Source organism: Euprymna scolopes, chromosome 46 (assembly GCF_053919585.1).
Source record: "Euprymna scolopes isolate OS-2025 chromosome 46, ASM5391958v1, whole genome shotgun sequence".
Lineage (NCBI taxonomy): Eukaryota > Metazoa > Mollusca > Cephalopoda > Sepiida > Sepiolidae > Euprymna > Euprymna scolopes.
In genome coordinates this window covers 134809208-134829437 of record NC_136527.1, presented here as the reverse complement: position 1 = coordinate 134829437, position 20230 = coordinate 134809208, and the positions used below count along the sequence as shown (strand labels likewise).

The 20230-nt window shown below is 34.3% G+C and overlaps 1 protein-coding gene and 1 pseudogene across 2 annotated transcripts in view; both read right to left on the bottom strand.

Annotated features, from left to right (window-relative positions):
• The window catches only part of LOC145271136 (uncharacterized), a 98778-nt gene that overhangs the window by 33327 nt on the left and 45221 nt on the right, over positions 1 to 20230 (bottom strand). Inside the window, exons 5-7 of one of the 2 annotated variants that reach the window (XM_080126675.1) lie at positions 15391 to 15535; positions 10534 to 10690; positions 2952 to 3200 (exon numbers count right to left, since the gene is read on the bottom strand). In XM_080126675.1, the coding sequence (XP_079982801.1) occupies positions 3170 to 3200; positions 10534 to 10690; positions 15391 to 15535 (333 nt within the window). In that variant the 3' untranslated portion in view covers positions 2952 to 3169. Of the gene's footprint in view, positions 1 to 2951; positions 3201 to 10533; positions 10691 to 15390; positions 15536 to 20230 lie in introns of those variants that run through there. The other variant, XM_080126674.1, reaches the window with a different exon arrangement.
• LOC145271780 (U2 spliceosomal RNA) lies at positions 11507 to 11671 on the bottom strand (annotated as a pseudogene).

Here is a 20230-nt window from a genome sequence, read left to right as displayed (position 1 = left end):
ATTGTTAATGTGATATATTGATAAGGTATGTCTACATGGTTAATGTGATATATTGATAAGGTATGTCTACATGGTTAATGTGATATATTGATAAGGTATGTCTACATGGTTAATGTGATATATTGATAAGGTATGTCTACATTGTTAATGTGATATATTGATAAGGTATGTCTACATTGTTAATGTGATATATTGATAAGGTATGTCTACATTGTTAATGTGATATATTGATAAGGTATGTCTACATTGTTAATGTGATATATTGATAAGGTATGTCTACATTGTTAATGTGATATATTGATAAGGTATGTCTACATTGTTAATGTGATATATTGATAAGGTGAAATATTGCTTATTTATATCTGGATTTTAATGTGAAATATTGATAATTCGTATCTCGATATTAATGTGAAATATTAATGTATATCTAGGTGAGCATAAAATTAGAAGTCTTGTTTTTTTACTGTAGTCTTTTCAACAACATGGCAAGAAGAAAATTAAAAAAAAAAAAAAAGAAAAGAAAAAACATACTGTATCTTCCAAATATATTTATGAATTTCAATATAAATTTAAATAAAATAAATATCTGATTATTTTGTAATAATGCGTTGCTTTGGCTTCAAACCTCTCTAATACATATTGATTTTATTCAAACTCAACCAGCGCTTCTATCAATAAACACGAACCCTAGCGTGAATTCTGCGTGTTCTGACATTTGAAAAGACAACCGTAAAAATGACATACGGACTTCTACCGATTCTTTGTTCCAACACCATCATGGGAAAAAAAAAAAAAAAAAAAAAAAAAGAAAAGGCATACTGAAGATGAAGTTTTACTTTGAAATAAAAATTATAAATTTCAAACAAAATAAATATCTGCTTATTTTGTAATAATGCGCTGTTTTGGCTTCGAACACAAACCCTTACAAGTATTTAAAAAAAAAAAAAATCGTCTTGAAAATAACCTTTTAAAAGATACAAAAGATGAAACTTTTAAAGATGAAAAACTTTGAATAAAATAATTACGTATTAGATATGTTTTAAGCCAAAACAAAGCATTATTACAAAACTAGCGGGGGTACCCGGCGTTGCCCGAGTGTTTGTTTCCGGGACGGGGAGGGGGAGTTTTAAAAAATGTTATGGTAGGTAAGTAGGAAGGATCAAACCCGGAGTCATGAGTAAAAGTAGGAAAATAAAGTGTGAAAAAAAAAAAAAAAAAAAAAAAAAAAAAACATCTGCAACGTTAACAGTTCGGCCACCAAGAAAAGTCCATTCCAGTTGTTTAGGGGAGAGAGAAAAAAAAAAAAAAAAAAAAAAAACGACTACGGTAGGTCGGCACGAACGTGAAAATATAATGTGAATTGTCCAGCACGCTAACCACTACGCCACAGAGCACTGCAGCTTAGTTTAGTGATTTTAAATAACTTCACATGAAAGAACTACGAAGCCAAACCGGTGTTCTCTTCTCAACTGTTCCTTGTGAACGATCCCCAAACGGTGTTAAGTGGTGGCAGGGGGAGGAGGAATTTATAAGAGAGAAAATATTTTACCACTTCCATTGATCTTAACCGATTTTGGCCGTGACTTCTCAGCAGAAAAAGTATAGAAATCTAAGATTATCGAGGAATTTGAGAAATAATAAGCCTATAACACACCTCAGATATTATTCTGCCGTTTGTGCATATTATATTTGCATGAAATATCTTGATTTTTAATCATATTAAGGTCAAAATCAGACTGGGGGAAAAAAATGAGTTCATTTTATTTATATAGAGATAAACAGACATTTATTTTGTTTGAAATTTATAAATATATTTCAAAGATATACTTCATCTTGAGTATGCTTTTCTTTCTTTCTTTGCAATGTTGGTAGAGCATAGAATACACTCCATTTTGACATGTGTCAATTTTACAGTAATCTTTACAACATGGCAAAAAAAAAAGAGACATACTAATGATGAACTGTATCTTCGAGATATATTTATAAATTTCAAACAAAATAAACATCTGTTTATTTTGGCATAATGCATTGTTTTGGCTTCAAACCTCTCTAATACATACCAGCACCTCTATCAAGGAACCCAAACCCTAACAAGTAAAGACTTTTTTAAAAAAAAAAAAAATAATTGTACAAAAATAGCCTTTTAAAGATGCGGTCCTTTTTTTCTTTCTTTTTTTTTTTAAAACAATGCGATAATTGTAGAGGAATTGTAAACAAAGTTAATAACGTTAAAAAAAAAAAAAAAAAAAAAAAAAAAAAAATTTGGCCCCGGCTTTTTTTTTAAAAATGTTTTCCTCTCATGAAAATATTGTTTCACATTGTTCTTGACATCGTATAAAAATCGTTGCAGCTTTTTTTTTTTTTTTTATGTTTGGATATAATTAAAAAAATATAGCGTCCTAAATTTAGATGAAAAAAAATTTATTTTTTCTGTTTGGATATAATAAAAAATATAGCGTCCTAAATTTAGAGGAAAAAAAAAAAGTTTTTTTTGTTTTTATATTTGGATATAATAAAAAAAATATAGCGTCCTAAATTTAGAGATGGTCTAAATTTAGGACGCTATATTTTTTTTATTATATATATAAAAAAAAAATTTGGATATAATAAAAAAATATAGCGTCCTAAATTTAGAGATGAAAAAAAAAAAAAGAGTTTGTTTTTTTTTAATCAACGATAGTTGTCTCCCTTTGTTTGCAGTGACAAACCGTAAAACAGCGCCATCATTTTTATCTCTGTCCCGGTTTCTTCTGCATGGCTGTCAGCCTTCGTAAAAATCCAAATAACACTTATTGCGAATTATTTATTTATTTTTTAACCTAAAGTGGTATTTTATATATATATTTTTTTCATCCCTTACATCAAATGACTTAATGCTTTGATGGAGCTATTTCCTTAAAAAAATAAAAAATTATGACTTAAAATAATTGAATTCATAACTAAATACTGCCTTTGTTTTGTTTGTTTTTTTTTAAACTTTATCTATCTGCTTTTTTTTCTGCATGGCTGTCAGCCTTCATAAAAATCCAAATAAACGAGACGCACAATATATAAAAAATCCATCAAGATTTCCCTTTATTAAAACATGAAAAAAGTTATCTGTTCCTGGTAATGGTTTTCGCCTTTCCGTTGCTTTCTATTTTCAGCTGCCTCGGCCATCTTCCGTACATTAACTTCTGGGAAAAAGCTCATAGAAACCTCTGCATCAAAGTTAAATTAAAAAAGAACCCAACAATTCAATAACAGGACAATAAAACAATAAGCAAAAAAGAAAAAAAAATGTGTGCAAAGAGAAAAAAAAATTTTTTATGCAAAGTGAAAAAAAATTTATGCAAAGTGAAAAACATAATTTATGCAAAGTAAAAATAAAATTTATGCAAAGTAAAAAAAATAAAATTTATGCAAAGTAAAAAAAATAAAATTTATGCAAAGTAAAAAAAAAAAAATTTATGCAAAGTAAAAAAAAAAAAATTTATGCAAAGTAAAAAAAAATTTATGCAAAGTAAAAAGAAATTTATGCAAAGTAAAAAAAATAAAATTTATGCAAAGTAAAAAAAATAAAATTAATGCAAAGTAAAAAAAATAAAATTTATGCAAAGTAAAAAAAAAAAATTTATGCAAAGTAAAAAAAAAAAAATTTATGCAAAGTAAAAAAAAATTTATGCAAAGTAAAAAAAAATTTATGCAAAGTAAAAAAAATAAAATTTATGCAAAGTAAAAAAAATAAAATTAATGCAAAGTAAAAAAAAATAAAAATTTATGCAAAGTAAAAAAAAATAAAAATTTATGCAAAGTAAAAAAAAAATTTATGCAAAGTAAAAAAAAAATTAATGCAAAGTAAAAAAAAAATTAATGCAAAGTAAAAAAAAAATTTATGCAAAGTAAAAAAAAATTTATGCAAAGTAAAAAAAAAATAAAATTTATGCAAAGTAAAAAAAATAAAATTTATGCAAAGTAAAAAAAATAAAATTTATGCAAAGTAAAAAAAATAAAATTTATGCAAAGTAAAAAAAATAAAATTTATGCAAAGTAAAAAAAATAAAAATTTATGCAAAGTAAAAAAAAATAAAAATTTATGCAAAGTAAAAAAAAATAAAAATTTATGCAAAGTAAAAAAAAAATAAAAATTTATGCAAAGTAAAAAAATAAAAATTTATGCAAAGTAAAAAAATAAAAATTTATGCAAAGTAAAAAAAAAATTTATGCAAAGTAAAAAAAATAAAAATTTATGTAAAGTAAAAAAATAAACATTTATGCAAAGTAAAAAACAAACATTTATGCAAAGTAAAATAAAAAATTTATGCAAAATAAAAAAAAATTATGCAAAGTGAAAAAAATAAAAATTTATGCAAAGTAAAAAAAAAATTTATGCAAAGCAAAAAAAATAAATATTTATGCAAAGCAAAAAAAAAAATTATGCAAAGTAAAAAAAAAATTATGCAAAGTAAAAAAAAAATTATGCAAAGCAAAAAAAAAATTATGCAAAGCAAAAAAAAAATTATGCAAAGTAAAAAAAAAATTATGCAAAGTAAAAAAAAAATTATGCAAAGCAAAAAAAAAATTATGCAAAGCAAAAAAAAATTATGCAAAGCAAAAAAAAAATTATGCAAAGTTAAAAACCAAATTATGCAAAGTAAAAAAAAAAAATTTATGCAAAGTAAAAAAAAAAATTTATGCAAAGTAAAAAAAAAAATTTATGCAAAGCAAAAAAATAAAACTTTATGCAAAGAAAAAACACCAAATTTAGCAAAGTAAAAAAAATATTTTTTTTGTAAAGAAAAAAAAAGTTAAAAAACCCAACAAACTTGCCATCTATGTTATATACATGAAGTTACACGAGTTATTTGCTAAAGATTGAGATTTCAAACACATGACAAGTCCGAACTATTCACGATCCAATGGACTAGCAGAAAAATAATATAAAGATAAAATATACGTCAACTTGGCCAGAAAATAAAGACGCACCACCCGAAATAGCGCCATACTTGCCAGTTCGGGATGAAATATCGGTCGGCAAAGGACTAGTACTAAAAGGTACACGAATAGCAGTCCCAACCTCTTTAAGACAAGAAGCCCAACAAAAGATCCATACGGGACACTTAGGAATTAAGAAATGCATTGCACGAGCAAAGGAAGTTGTATATTGGCCCAAGGTAAATCATCGGATAAAAAGAAAAGAGAGGCACATGCAAACAGTGTGTTTAAATCATAGAAACCAACAACCGTCAGAACCATGAAATACCAGTAACACCATGGACGAAAGTTGCGGCGGACATTATTTTTTATTTATACACTAGCAAGGGGTACCCGGCGTTTCCCGGGTGTTTGGAGGTGTGTGTGTGGGAAAAAAAAAAAAAAAAAAAAAACAGTAAGTATGAGGATCGAACCCGAACCGTTGAGTTGTAAATTAAAGTGTGAAAAAAAAAAAAAAAAAAAAAAAAAAAAAAAAAAAATTGTGCGCCGTTAACCATTGCCCCGCCGCGAGATGCCAACGGAAACGCGTTTGAGTTTATTTAATTACTTGGATTTGGCAGGTGCCCGTTTTAATGACTTAATGAAGTCAAGTTTGACTGTGGGATTTCATTTACTGCTGAAAGCCCCCCCCCCCCCAAAAGATGTTATAGGAAAAAGACTAACCCACATGCGGCGAGCGACAAATGTTGAATATTTATCTTCACGAAATTGACCAAATTAAATAGACAGGCGAGCTTCGTTGTTAACTCTGAGATATTATGATTTATATGTGATATAAACAGTTTTAAAATGTTGTGACCCGACCGACCGCTTCTCTGAAAGAAGCCTTTTGTAGACATACAGAAAAAGCGAACACACATACATACATACATTTCGCTTTTATATTTATAGATTAAAGCATATGTAGTAATAATAGACTACACAACAAGATACTTTGATATCCACAAACTGTAAATTACGCACAGTGATCAAGAAAAAAAAAAAAAAAAAAAAAAAAAAAAACACTTTTGAAAAATTTGGTATTCCACAAATAGCTATCAGCAACAATGGACGTTTCTTTTTTTCTTTTTTTACAAGGTGGTCACCACTTATCAAGGCCCGGAAGCCACTCAGGGATAAGGGTTATTGCATGTACAGTACGTTAGAGTTCAAATTTGATAAAGTGTCTACTTAAGGGGGCGGTTCATCAGGAATCTGTTTATGCTGGACTTGAAGACATCCAGGTTGTAGTCAGGTGGGAAACAGGCAGACGGAACAGAGTTCCACAGGCGTTCACTTCTAAGAAAGAAGCTTTGTTCATGGAATCTTGGTTTTAATTTAGGCACAGATAAAGAGTAAGGAAAATTATTGACAGTAGTTTCAGCTAATTTTTTTTTTTTTTTTTTTTTTTTTACTAGGAGTCACCCCTTATCAAGGCCCGGAGGCCACTCGAGGATAAGGATTAATGAGTGTACACTAGTCCATGGGATTATATCGTGGTAATGGAAATCCTAGTGGAAATTTGAGCAATTAGATTACTGAAGGAGACGGTTCATCAATAATTTGTTTACATTGGACTTGAAGACAACTACATTGTAGTCAGTTGGAAAACAGACAAACGGAAGAGAGTTTCTCTGGTGTGCACTTCTAAGAAAGAAACTTTGTTCATGGAATCTACGGTTTGGTTTCGGCACAGATAAAGAGGGGGGGAGGGACAGCCATAGTGAGTTTGTTTTTTTCTTTTTTTTTTTTTTACATAGCAGTCATCACTTATGAAGGCCCGGAGGCCACTCGAGGATAAGGGTTATAGCAATGGAAATCGTAGCACACTATGCTCTATAATAAACGCATCACTTTTAGGTTAAGGCACAGATAAAGAGTGCGGAACATCTTTGACAGCGGTTTCAGCTCGACGAGTACGCATCATCAGAATGCAATCAAGACCCATATCTAGCAAGGTTACAATTTAGACTAAAGATTGGGATTTCAAACACATCACGACAAGTCCAATCGACCAGTATAAAGAAATATACAAAAATGGTTCTCTCATGACAATGACCGATTCTACGCATGCGTCAGATGACGTCGTGACCTGATTTACTTTAAATAGTTGAAAAACCCAACAAATTTCTTGAACGTCGCCTTAGCTCGGTTGGTTAAGGCCTTGGTTCATTATCTAAACGTTTTGGGTTTGAATCGTGGTGCGAGATGTTTTTTTCTTTTTTTTTTTTTCGATTTTTTAAATTTTAATATCGAATCAGGCTTATTTAAATCATTTTTCGCGTGTTCGTTTTTCTGTTTCCATCGTTCGTTTGCTGTACGCTTAGTGTTAACGTTTTCTTTTTTTACTTCGCTTATAACAAAAAAAGCTACGTCGGCGGCGTAACTCTCGACGACTTTCTGCCGCGCAACGGAAGCCCTGAGGCAAAGTTTGAAAATAAAATCGGCCAGCCAGAATGAGTTAGTGAAAGATGTTTGAATTTACTTAAGTAATAACCAAATTGACAGGTGCGCGCCCGGAAGTCGTCAAGCGTTACGACGACGACGACGTCAATGACAAGGTTTGTTTGTTATAAGCGAAGGAAAAAAAAGAAAACAACGTTAAAACTTAACCGGGGGGGGGGGGGGGGGGGGGGAACAAAGAAAACAAAAAAGACAGAAAAACGAATGTTACGTGAAAAATGGCTTAAATAACACTGGTTCAATATTTAAATTTAAAAAAAAAAATTTGAACTCAAAACGTTTAGATAATGAACCAACGCGCTAATCGACTGACCTAACGCGACGTACATGAAATTTGTTCAGTTTTTCAACTATTGAAAGTAAATCAGGTCATGACGTCACCTGGTGCATGCGTTGAACCAGCCATCTTGTTGACTCCCCCCTCTCCTGTTGAAAATTGTCGATTTTGGGGTAAAAAAATTAACGTTTTTGGCCAATTTTTCGAGCGAAGGATGGAGCTTCAATATGATACCAAGTTTGTGAATTTTCGTCATGTCCGGCACTAGCGAGGGGTAACCCGGCGTTGCCCGGGTGTTTGTAGGTGTGCGTGAAAAAAAAAAAAAAAAACAGGTGCTCATTTTTGATTGACGTGACGGCGACAGGTATTCAGCAGTCAGCATTTTGTGCGGGACAGTTTTTAATGAGGCCAATAAATCGGTTTGTTTGTTTCCAAAAACCCGCTCCCCCGTCTGATATGATGAAGTCGACAAACGTTCACTGGCTCTGAGCCTGCTATTAGAGTCAAGTTTCGCTTTTTGTTTATACCGAAAACCGAATGTAACGCGTGCCGATGCGGGGAAATGTGGAATAATTAACGTTTGAAAGTCAATAAAATTAAATAGACAGGCGAGCTCCGTGCTTAAGTGTGAGATATTACAATTTATGGATGATATAAAAAGTTTTAAGTTGTGAAGCGAGCGAGCGCTTCTCTGAAAGAAGCCTTTTGTGGACATCGCGGAAATAAATCTTTAGTTGCCTCACAATTTTCAAACAATTACAAGCAACAAATATTCAAAAGAAGCCTTTTGTGGACATCGAGGAAAAGCGTACATGATGATTGCAACGTCTTGTCAGACGAGTGCCACTCCCTCAGACATCGAGGAAAAGCATACATACATACATTTTTGCTTTTATATATATACTAGCGGGGGGTTCCCGGCGATGCCCGGGTGTCTTCAGGTAAATCAAAACTCGGGGGTTAAATAATAAAGTAAATGTTTTTGGTTGGTGAGTATGAGAATCGAACCCGTACCCTTGAGTTGGAAATTAATGTGTGAAAAAAAAAAAAAAAAAACGTACTGCGTTACCCATCGAGCCACGGCGACGGACAACATTAAACAGGTTATGTAACTATAAAAAGAGGCGTCCGCAATAAAAGTTAACTCTGCTGCTTCCATTTGACCTAATTAAGAAGGTCAAATAGAAGTCACGCAGCGTTCGGGTTTGTTCAACCAAATTTAACTGTTTCTTATCCCAACAGATGTTGGGGAGGGGGAAGCAGCTCCAAATTGTCCAGAACTGTCTGATCAAAGCTGATTGCTTCTAGACGTTTTTCCCGGCGCCGAGAACGTCTGTTTGAGTTTAGTTTCATTTTATTTATACTAAAAAGCCCAATCAACACGCGAGAAGCCAAAATAGCAATAATTTTGTAAAAATCGACGTAAATAAAATCTATACGCTACGCGCTTTCCTAATTCCTAGATATTATGATATAGGACCTATATAAACAGTTTTAAGTGATAGTAACGAACCCGGGAGCGTGTGCGAGAAAAGCCTTTTGAAGACATACACGAAATGATCACACACATTTTGCCTTTTATATATATACTAGCAGGGCTACCCGGCGTTGCTCGGGACTGTATAAACAATGAAAAAACAAAAGCAGATATTGAACATATGTTTTATTCTTAGGGGAGAGGAATCTTTCATCTCAAGTTTTAGCGTTACAAACAAACATTTGTCTTTTATATATATAGATAATGACAGGTTTTTTGGGGGCCCCCCTCGAAGATAACTGATCAGTTGACCAACTTCTAGTGGTCCGTTTGACGTGAAATTTCGATATTTGTCATCCGGGTGATGGGGCTTCGATATGATACCAAATTTGTCAAGTTTGGTTCCGTCTTTCAAAAGTTTTAGCGTTACAAACAAACATACATACATACACACAGATGTTTGGCTTTTATATATATAGAAGATAATGACAGGTTTTTGGAGGGCCATCCTTGAAGAAAACTGATCAGTTGACCTACTTCTAGTGATCCGTTTCACGTGAAATTTCGTTATTTGTCATCCAGGTGATGGGGCTTCAAAATGATAGCAAATTTGTCAAGTTTGGTTGTGTCTGTCAAAAGTTTAAGCGTTACATACAAACCTACATACACACAGATGTTTGGGATTTGGGGGCCCCCCCTTGAAGAAAACTGATCAGTTGACCCACTTTTAGTGGTCCGTTTGACGTGAAATTTCGATATTTGTCATCCGGGTGATGAGGCTTCAATATGATACCACATTTGTCAACTCTGGTTGTGTCTGTCAAAAGTTTTAGCGTTACAAACAAACATACATACACACAGACGTTTGAGATTTATATATATAGATTACGGCCGGCTATGGAAATCAAGTACAAAAAAGGTAATTAAAGGAATTTCACGTCTTTTCAAGTGAAATCATGGCCATTACTTCATTTTATGGCCGCGTATAATAATAACAAAATTCAACGGAAGTTGTTATAAAACTACTGATGGCTCACTTTAAAATTGTGATGAAAGCATGAAACGGCTGTTGTGAGATGGCAGTGTTGTGAGGAAGAATATTTCACTGCGAAATGGTCACACACATTTTGCCTTTTATATACATATATATATATATATAGATAGAAGGGAAACCGAATGTGTTTACAAGGGAGTCCATGTGGCACTCGTGCAGGGAGGTCCTGAAAAGCAATCCGCTTCAATCAATGCAGAAACTTTCCAAATTAATTACTATACACATGTAATATTCAACAGTATCAATATTCTGAATTAAAACATTTTATGACTGCCCCACCCCATAGTAGTGTTAAAATAAGGTACTCACCCTGAATATCCATGAAGGAAGGGGCAAGTGTCACCCTTAAAACACTCCATTTCTTCCCAAAACCTGCAAGTGATTGTGCAAACGTCATGTGCATATTTGCACTCCTGGCGCCAGCAGTTTCCCTCCAAAAAATAACTGCATGGCTTTTTGCAAGAACCTAGAAATTCCAAAGAAGAAAAACGTCATATAGAAAACAGTTAACGTATTTAAAGAAAATATTAATCAAAACAGCCCCTCGATTATAAAATGCCAGTAGGAAGATGGACTTAAAAAAAAAAAGAAAAAAAAAAAAAAGTCAGAAAGAAAACACAAGACAAAAAACATAAGCAAAAAAAAAAAAAAGACAAAAAACATAAAAACAAGCGGAAAAAAAAAGACAAAAGACAAAAAAAAGACAAGACAAAAAACAAAAACAAGAAGCAAAAAAAAAAAAGAAAAAAAGAGAATCGACAAAAAAAACTAAAAAGAAAAAACAAAATAAAAAGTAAAGAAAAAACAAAATAAAAAGTAAAGAAGAAAAAAAAGAAAAAAAAATTAAAGAGAGAAACAAAAATTAAAAAATAAAAGAAAAGAGAAAAGATAAAACAAGAAATAACAGACAACAGCAAAAGGCAGTGAGGAAAAAAGACAGGAGAGAAAAAAAAACAAAGAAAATACAAAGAGAGAGAGAGAGAGAGAGAGATGGTACTTATTTGCTCCCCCACCGAGCAAATTAGGCACAAGGCCAATTTTTAATGTGAGGAGTGAAGGGAGGGGGAAGGGAAAAAGGGGACCAGCTCCCGAGAGGTGGGAAATGGGAGCTGGTTAAAGGTCAGGCATGTGGGGTTGCCCCCACATCTGGTCTTTGCTAGTCATAGCTAGTCATAGCTTGCAGTATCTGCCGGAACAGATGGTATTTATTTGCTCCCCCACCGAGCAAATTAGGCACAAGGCCGATTTTTAATGTGAGGAGTGAAGGGAGGGGGAAGGGAAAATGGGGACCAGCTCCCGAGAGGTGGGAAATGGGAGCTGGTTAAAGGTCAGGCATGTGGGGTTGCCCCCACATCTGGTCTTTGCTAGTCATAGCTAGTCATAGCTTGCAGCATCTGCCGGAACAGATACTACACTTTGATCTTGGCCAAAAGGCCAAGAAAACGGTGAGAGAGAGAGAGAGAGAGATATTGTAAAATATTTTTGACTTGTGATGCGGGAGTATATATTTAAATGCTGCCCACATCAGCATTATGTGGCACAAGGCCAGAAAGTGGAAACCCGCAGGCTCCCCTAAAGAAGGGGCACTCCTGCAATTTTAAAAATTACAGGAGTACCCCCGTCGGCATTCCCCGGTCAGGGCGCCTCAGGCAGCAAGCAATAAACTTGCCCCACCGGAAAGCCTGGTGGCAAGGCCTGGGAGGGTGGACCGCCTAGGTATCACCCAGGCGGCGTACCTCAGTCCAACAGGTGCTGGGCCGGTTGGGCTGAGTGTCAAATGACGAATCCTTGACATGTACTACTCTGTCTCCCTGCAGACGAAGCCGCTAGGAGATACATCCCATCACAATGGACTTGTGATGGGGGTTACGGTTAGGGTTAGGGTATGAGATGAATAGATTCGCCAATCATTTTTATAACCAACGGCTGTGCTAAACAACCAATGAAAACGTCCCAAAATTATTATAAAAATTGTCGAATTTTGGATTCAATCAGTTCGCTGTTTACTACGTCACGGACCGCATTTGATTCTTGGCCGCCATCTTGGTTACTGATCTGAACTACGTTGCCATTTTTGTTAAACACAATGTCTCAAAACTTAACAGAGATAGACAAAAGAGAGAGAGCGATAGACAAAAGAGAGAGAGCGATAGACAAGAGAGAGAGAGCGATAGACAAGAGAGAGAGAGCGATAGACAAGAGAGAGAGCGATAGACAAGAGAGAGAGCGAGACAAGAGAGAGAGCGAGACAAGAGAGAGAGAGAGCGATAGACAAGAGAGAGAGAGAGCGATAGACAAGAGAGAGAGAGAGCGATAGACAAAAGAGAGAGAGAGAGAGAGAGATAGACAAAAGAGAGAGAGAGATAGACAAAAGAGAGAGAGAGAGATAGACAAGAGAGAGAGAGAGAGATAGACAAGAGAGAGAGAGAGATAGACAAAAGAGAGAGAGAGAGAGAGATAGACAAAAGAGAGAGAGAGAGAGAGATAGACAAAAGAGAGAGAGAGAGAGAGATAGACAAAAGAGAGAGAGAGAGAGAGAGATAGACAAAAGAGAGAGAGAGAGAGAGAGATAGACAAAAGAGAGAGAGAGAGAGAGATAGACAAAAGAGAGAGAGAGAGAGAGATAGACAAAAGAGAGAGAGAGAGAGAGATAGACAAAAGAGAGAGAGAGAGAGAGATAGACAAAAGAGAGAGAGAGAGAGAGATAGACAAAAAAGAGAGAGAGAGAGAGATAGACAAAAAAGAGAGAGAGAGAGAGAGAGATAGACAAAAGAGAGAGAGAGAGAGATAGACAAAAGAGAGAGAGAGAGATAGACAAAAGAGAGAGAGAGAGAGATAGACAAAAGAGAGAGAGAGAGATAGACAAAAGAGAGAGAGAGAGATAGACAAAAGAGAGAGAGAGAGATAGACAAAAGAGAGAGAGAGAGATAGACAAAAGAGAGAGAGAGAGATAGACAAAAGAGAGAGAGAGAGAGAGAGATAGACAAAAGAGAGAGAGAGAGAGAGAGAGATAGACAAGAGAGAGAGAGATAGACAAGAGAGAGAGAGAGAGAGACAAAAGAGAGAGAGAGAGAGAGACAAAAGAGAGAGAGAGAGATAGACAAAAGAGAGAGAGAGAGATAGACAAAAGAGAGAGAGAGAGATAGACAAAAGAGAGAGAGAGAGATAGACAAAAGAGAGAGAGAGAGAGATAGACAAAAGAGAGAGAGAGAGATAGACAAAAGAGAGAGAGAGAGATAGACAAAAGAGAGAGAGAGAGATAGACAAAAGAGAGAGAGAGAGATAGACAAAAGAGAGAGAGAGAGATAGACAAAAGAGAGAGAGAGAGATAGACAAAAGAGAGAGAGAGAGATAGACAAAAGAGAGAGAGAGAGATAGACAAAAGAGAGAGAGAGAGAGATAGACAAAAGAGAGAGAGAGAGAGATAGACAAAAGAGAGAGAGAGAGAGATAGACAAAAGAGAGAGAGAGAGATAGACAAAAGAGAGAGAGTGACAAAAGAGAGAGAGTGACAAAAGAGAGAGAGTGACAAAAGAGAGAGAGTGACAAAAGAGAGAGAGTGACAAGAGAGAGAGAGTGACAAAAGAGAGAGAGTGACAAGAGAGAGAGAGTGACAAGAGAGAGAGAGAGTGACTAGAGAGAGAGAGAGTGACTAGAGAGAGAGAGAGTGACTAGAGAGAGAGAGTGACTAAAGAGAGAGAGAGTGACAAAAGAGAGAGAGAGATTGACTAAAGAGAGAGAGAGTGACAAAAGAGAGAGAGAGAGTGACAAAAGAGAGAGAGAGTGACAAAAGAGAGAGACAGAAAAAGGCAAAAAAAAGACAAAGAAAAGATAAAAGACAAAACAAAAAAAAACAAAAAAGTAAAAAAGACAAAAAAAAGTAAAAACGAAAAAAGTAAAAAAGAAAGGAAAAAAAAGTAAAAGACAGGAAAAAAAAAAGTAAAGACAAAAAAAAGTAAAAAAGATTAAAAAAAAGTAAAAAAGATAAAAAAAAAGTAAAAAAGATTTAAAAAAAAGTAAAAAAGATGAAAAAAAAAGTAAAAGAGATGAAAAAAAAAGTAAAAAAGATGAAAAAAAAAGTAAAAAAGATGAAAAAAAAAGTAAAAAAGACGAAAAAAAAAGTAAAAAAGACGAAAAAAAAAGTAAAAAAGTAAGAACATAAAAATCTTATTTATAAATATTTCTTCATAATATACAATATTCAATAGAGGATTGATTCTATAACAATATACACGCATTCTGCATAAATTAAGATATCATGTTTAAGCGTATTGTACGACCGGGCAACGCCGGATATCCAGCTAGTAGATATATATATATATATATATATATATATATATATATATGATGATGATTGCAACGTCTTGTCAGACGAGTGCCACTCCCTCAGACACTGAAAGTTCACGAGCTCGAAAATAACATTTAGTCCTGCCGTCGAACTCGCATGCTCAAGCAGACATGACACTAAAGACGGTCATTGGTATACATACATATATAAAATATATTTTAGTCATCGAGATACAGTCCTGTTTCGTTATATCACAACTCATCAGTGCCGCTAGACTAGCACCTATCCCAAGCCGAGGATCGAACCTAGAACCGTCGTGATGACAGTCAGCAGTTCTACCCCTTGACCACGGAAGCAGTGCCCGCAACTAATCTGTCCGAATGTCTATTTAAATAAACATCCGTCCGCCACTCATATATATATATACACACACATACATGCACGCACACACACATATGTACACATATCACACACATATATACATGCATACATACACAATACATAATACGCACACATACATATACATACACACATGCAAACATACACGAGACGGTCATTGGCATACATACATATAAATATATACATGCATGCATGCATACATATCTATAAGCATACGCTCATATATACCCATATATATATATATATATATATATAGTGGAAATGTTAATTAATAAAAACTGAAGAAAGTGCTCAATACCGTTGTAGAGCAAATATGCATTGTTATTTCTGTAAAAGTCTGAGGATGCTACAGACGGCCAAAAAAAAACGACCAAGTAGCTGAAACAATAATGTAACTTAACAGAAAGATACGGTAATAAAAAATAAAACGTATATATATATATTATATATATATATAAATAAATAAAAAAACAAACTTACGTGATTTTTCACGCTGCGTATTAGTCTGCTGCACTGAAGCAGCGGAACTGCTACAACTGTTTTCTCCACTCAACCATTGTTTCTCTAATTCGCTGGAGTAGACCGCTGCAGAGGGCAGCGGTACCAAAGAGGGCGGGCCTAAACTCTGAAAATTAACAAAAACAAATTAAATGTACAATCCACTCGAGGTGCGAATGAAGAGTGCAGGTGCTTATTTATAAATCAGATAGATAGTGAAATCCGGCAACTCAAAATCAAATATCAAGAAAACGTATGCAAGTCATGGTGTCCCAAAAGAAACGGTTAAAAAAAAAAAAAAAGAAAAAAAAAAAAAAGAAAAAAAAAAAATTTATAAGTTTCTAAATTTTTTATATTTTTCTCAAAAGTAACGTCACAATTGCTCGAGTCTCCCCTCGCCAAACATTCACGAAAAACACTCGTTTCGCTGTAACCACTATCAATAATTTCCCTCCACTCTTTATCTGTACCTAAACCGAAACGTAGATTCCATGAACAAAGCTTCTTTCTTAGAACTGCGCACTTGTGGAACTCTTTCGTTTGTTTGCTTTCCAACTGACTACCATTTGGTAGTTTCAAGTCCAACATAAACAAATTCTGGATGAGCCGTTCTATTAAATAATCTAATCTTCCAAATTTTCACTACTAACGATTGATTGCTGTACACTTTTTAACCTTTATCCTTGAGTGGCCTTAACGTAGGCCTGGGGAGTTGGGACTCTGAACATCTGACTGACTCCAACTCCTATAATTTTTCACAACCGACTTCGATTCTGGCTCTTATTTAAAAAAAAACAAAAAAACTAAGAATTAAATATTTTCTTTAATATAATTTTCGTATTTTATGTCACGTGAAAGTAACGTCAGTTTGGATTTTTAAAAACTAAGAATTCCATGAACAAAGTTTGGTAGCCTATAAGGGGATGCCTTTTCTCTTCCCTCCAACCTCTTTCTCGCAGAAGACTCCAATTCCTATAATGTATGTATGATGTATGAAAAAATATATTTATGAAATAACTTTGGTATATCTACAACAAAAAATAAAAAAACCCAAAAGAACAAACACTTCGGGTTTGTATTACTGTACACATAGATTTGAAAAAGTTGTCACAAAACAAATATATAACAAATAAATGTTACCAAAGGCAAGAACAGTTACTCTTCTACCTAACTAGATAATTTTTTAGTGTTTTTATTTATTGTAACATGTTTATTCAGCTCAACGAAACATACAGTGTTGACTGATGTATTGGAAAATTTAAAATGGCACCCGACTCTTTCTTTGAGATGGTAAGTTTGGGAAAAGGAGTTATAAATAAAAAATTAGACAAAATACTGTTAGAAACTGGCTCAATATATGTTACCGTGACATAGACTGACATATATTCGGTGGGTTTTTAACAGTATTTTGTATAATCTGTTTATTTTATTTTTAACTTCTTTTCCCAAACTTACCATGTCAAAGAGAGAGTCGGGCGCCATTTTAAATTTTCCAATACATCGGTAAACACTGTTTTTTCGAGCTGTATACACATCTTACATTAAATAAAAACACTAGAAAATTATCCAGTTAGGTAAAAGAGGAACTTATCTTACCTTTGATAACATTTATTTATTAAATATTTGTTTTTGAACAACTTTTTCGAATCTATGTGTACAGTAATACAAACCTGAATTTTGTTTTTAGTGAGAGATGTTCTTCCCTGTGGTCAGCCATAGTGTAACGGCCCTAGGAAAGAAAGACATGAAAAGCAGTTTTAGATAGAAAGAATATATTGTACAAGAAAGGAAAGGTTAGACGTTTTATTTAATCGACCGAAGACGCTAAACAAAACGAAGAATTCGATTACAGGTTGGAACGATAAATTTGTCTTCCTACTACTCTAACGGGACTCAATATCCTTAGTAGAGCAGCTGTGTTCAAACCGAACTTCATGCCCACCCCAGCAATGCCGGGTGTCCATGCCAGAAAAGAATAAAGTTAAATTTGCAGTTTCTTCCCCAGAACTGCTAGACCCTGGAACTCCCTTCTGGGTTCCTGTTTTCCCCACTGTACTGACATGCAGAAGTTCAAGTGAACAGACATCCTGCTGCTCTTGTTCCATCAGCCATGACTGGATAGAGGTCCCAGGTAATTCTCAAATGTATTTTTCGGTCACCCACACTGAGGATTGAACCTTAAACCTTCAGGAAAAGGTCACGGGTCCTTGCGAATAACTTAACATCTCTATCCAGTCATGGCTGACAGAACAAGAGCAAACTACCCCGTTAAATAAATGAACGGTTCCACTCCAAATTATACCGACAAATTGGCTAAAAACATTATTTTTTTATTTTTTATTTTTTTTTTACACATTGATCACCACTTATCAAGGCCCGGAAGCCACTCAGGGATAAGGGTTATTGCAAGTACAGTACGTTAGTGTGGAGATTTGATGAAGTGTTTACTTGAGGGGGCGGTTCATTAGGAATTTGTTAATGTTGGACTTGAACACATCCAAGTTGTAGTCAGGTGGGAAGCAGGCAGACAGAACAGAGTTCCACAAGCGTGCAGTTCTAAGAAAGAAGCTTTATTCATGGAATCCACGTTTTGATTTAGGCACAGATAAAGAGTGGGGGAAATTTTTCAGTCGATTCAGCTAGACGGGTGTTTTTCGTGAAAGATTGGCGAGGGGGGACCAGAGATTGGAGTTCAGACGAGCACCTACCATGGAAATAGCGATAAAACAAGGATAGGCTCGCAACGTCTCTTCTGTGGGAGAGAGGTTACAGGGTAGAGAAAAGGGTATCCCCCACTAAGCCACAAAGTCTATTTTGTACTCTGTCAAGGCAGGATAGGCTGTTTTTAGCAGATATGGCAGCAGTAAGTTAAGTAAATGAACGGTTCCACTCGAAATTCCGTCCAAATTCCAGAGTTCGACAAAAACATTCCAGAGTTCGACATGATACACCTGAAGAAGGTTGGTTAGTTGTTTTACGGCATATCAACCTTTTTCAGATTATTTAATGCCGAATCCAGTTATTTTGAAGAAAAAATTTGTATTAGAATATATATATATATATATATATATATATATATATATATATACTAGCGAGGGGTATCCGGCGTTGCCCGGGTGTTTGGAGATGTGTGTGGAAACTCTTTCCCCCAAGATGTTATAGGAACAAGACTAACCCACATCATGCGGCGAGCGACTAATGTTGAATATTTATCTTCTCGAAATCAAGCAAATTAAATAGACAGGTGAGCTTCGTTGTTAACTGTGAAATATTACGATTTATATGTGTTATAAAAAGTTTTAAAAAGTTGTGAAGCGACCGACGATAATAAAAAAATGTTTTGGCAGGTTAGTATGAGAATCGAACCCGTACCCTTGAGTTGGAAATTAATGTGAAAAAAAAAAAAAAAAAATGTGCGATGTTACCATTGGGCCACCGCGACATACAGCGTAGACGTGTTTGAATTTATCTAACTATAACTATAAAAACAGGCGTGCGTAATAAAAGTTAACTTTGCTGCTTCCATTTGACCTAATTAAGAAGGTCAAATAGAAGTCACGCAGCGTAAGCGTCAGAGTTTGTCTGGACGTTTTTCCCAGCGCAATGCCGCGAACACGTCCGTTTGAGTTTAGTTTCATTTTATTTATACTAAAAAGCCCAATCAACACCCGAGAAGCCAAAATAGCAATAATTTTGTAAAAATCGACGTAAATAAATCTATACGCTACGCGCTTTCCTAATTCCTACATATTATTTTCTAGGACCTATATACACAGTTTTAAGCGATAGTAACGACCCCGGGAGCATGTGCGAGAAAAGCCTTTTGAAGACATACACGAAATGGTCACACACATTTTGCCTTTTATATATATATATAGATATATAGATTTTTTTTTTTCAAATCGGTTTCTATTTAACCCATAGTTTAGACCCTAACAGGTACTACAACTTCGGGTCAGAGTGGACCTGGGAGCAATGGTAATTAAAGGGTGGCTCCACACTCCCCAAAGCCCACAAGCTGGGGCCTCACCATCGGATATAGTTTACGGTCGTATCTAGGACCTGAATACGGTCGTATCTAGGACCTTAATACGGTCGGAGGTTACATTGACCGAAACGTGAAAATCACACCTGAGATGAGAACAGTAGTCCGATAAATGATAAAACAAATAATACAAATAACAATCCTCATCTAAAAATTCAAAAACGTCGAGAAGAAAAAAAAATTTAGTTTTTTCACGAAAACTTATTTTATTAATATTTCCGTATTATGTTTAAGTTATTTCACCGCAATTTTCCTACAAATAAATCTACTCTAACCCGTTTACAACCATAAGAGCATTTTACAACGGCAATTTACCCATCGCCTCCATTTTTTTTTTTTTTTAATTTATCATCCACTTTTTAATACACCTTTCTTAAAAAAAATATTCATACATTTTCTTTGATCCTACCAACATAAATAACCCCGAAAATGTTTTTAATCTGCGTTACAAATAAATAATCAACGTGACAATAAAACGCATTGTTATACTGTGTACGTTTTCAGCGTCCCAATTGTTTTTTGTTTTTTTTCGCGTTGAAATTAAAAAATATATCAAAATTTTAATTTAACTTTACTATTATGGTTTCTGTTCAGTATGGCAAACCACTTATAATTCAATAACTGTAAGTTTGTTTTTTTTTCAAAAATAAACAATTATAAACAGAACGACTCAGAAACTTATCTATATTCTTTTTTCATTTTAATATACTTTCATAGAAATGTTTCTGTTATGTAAAAAAAAAAAAATATTTTCTTTACGTCACAAGTGTCACGCTC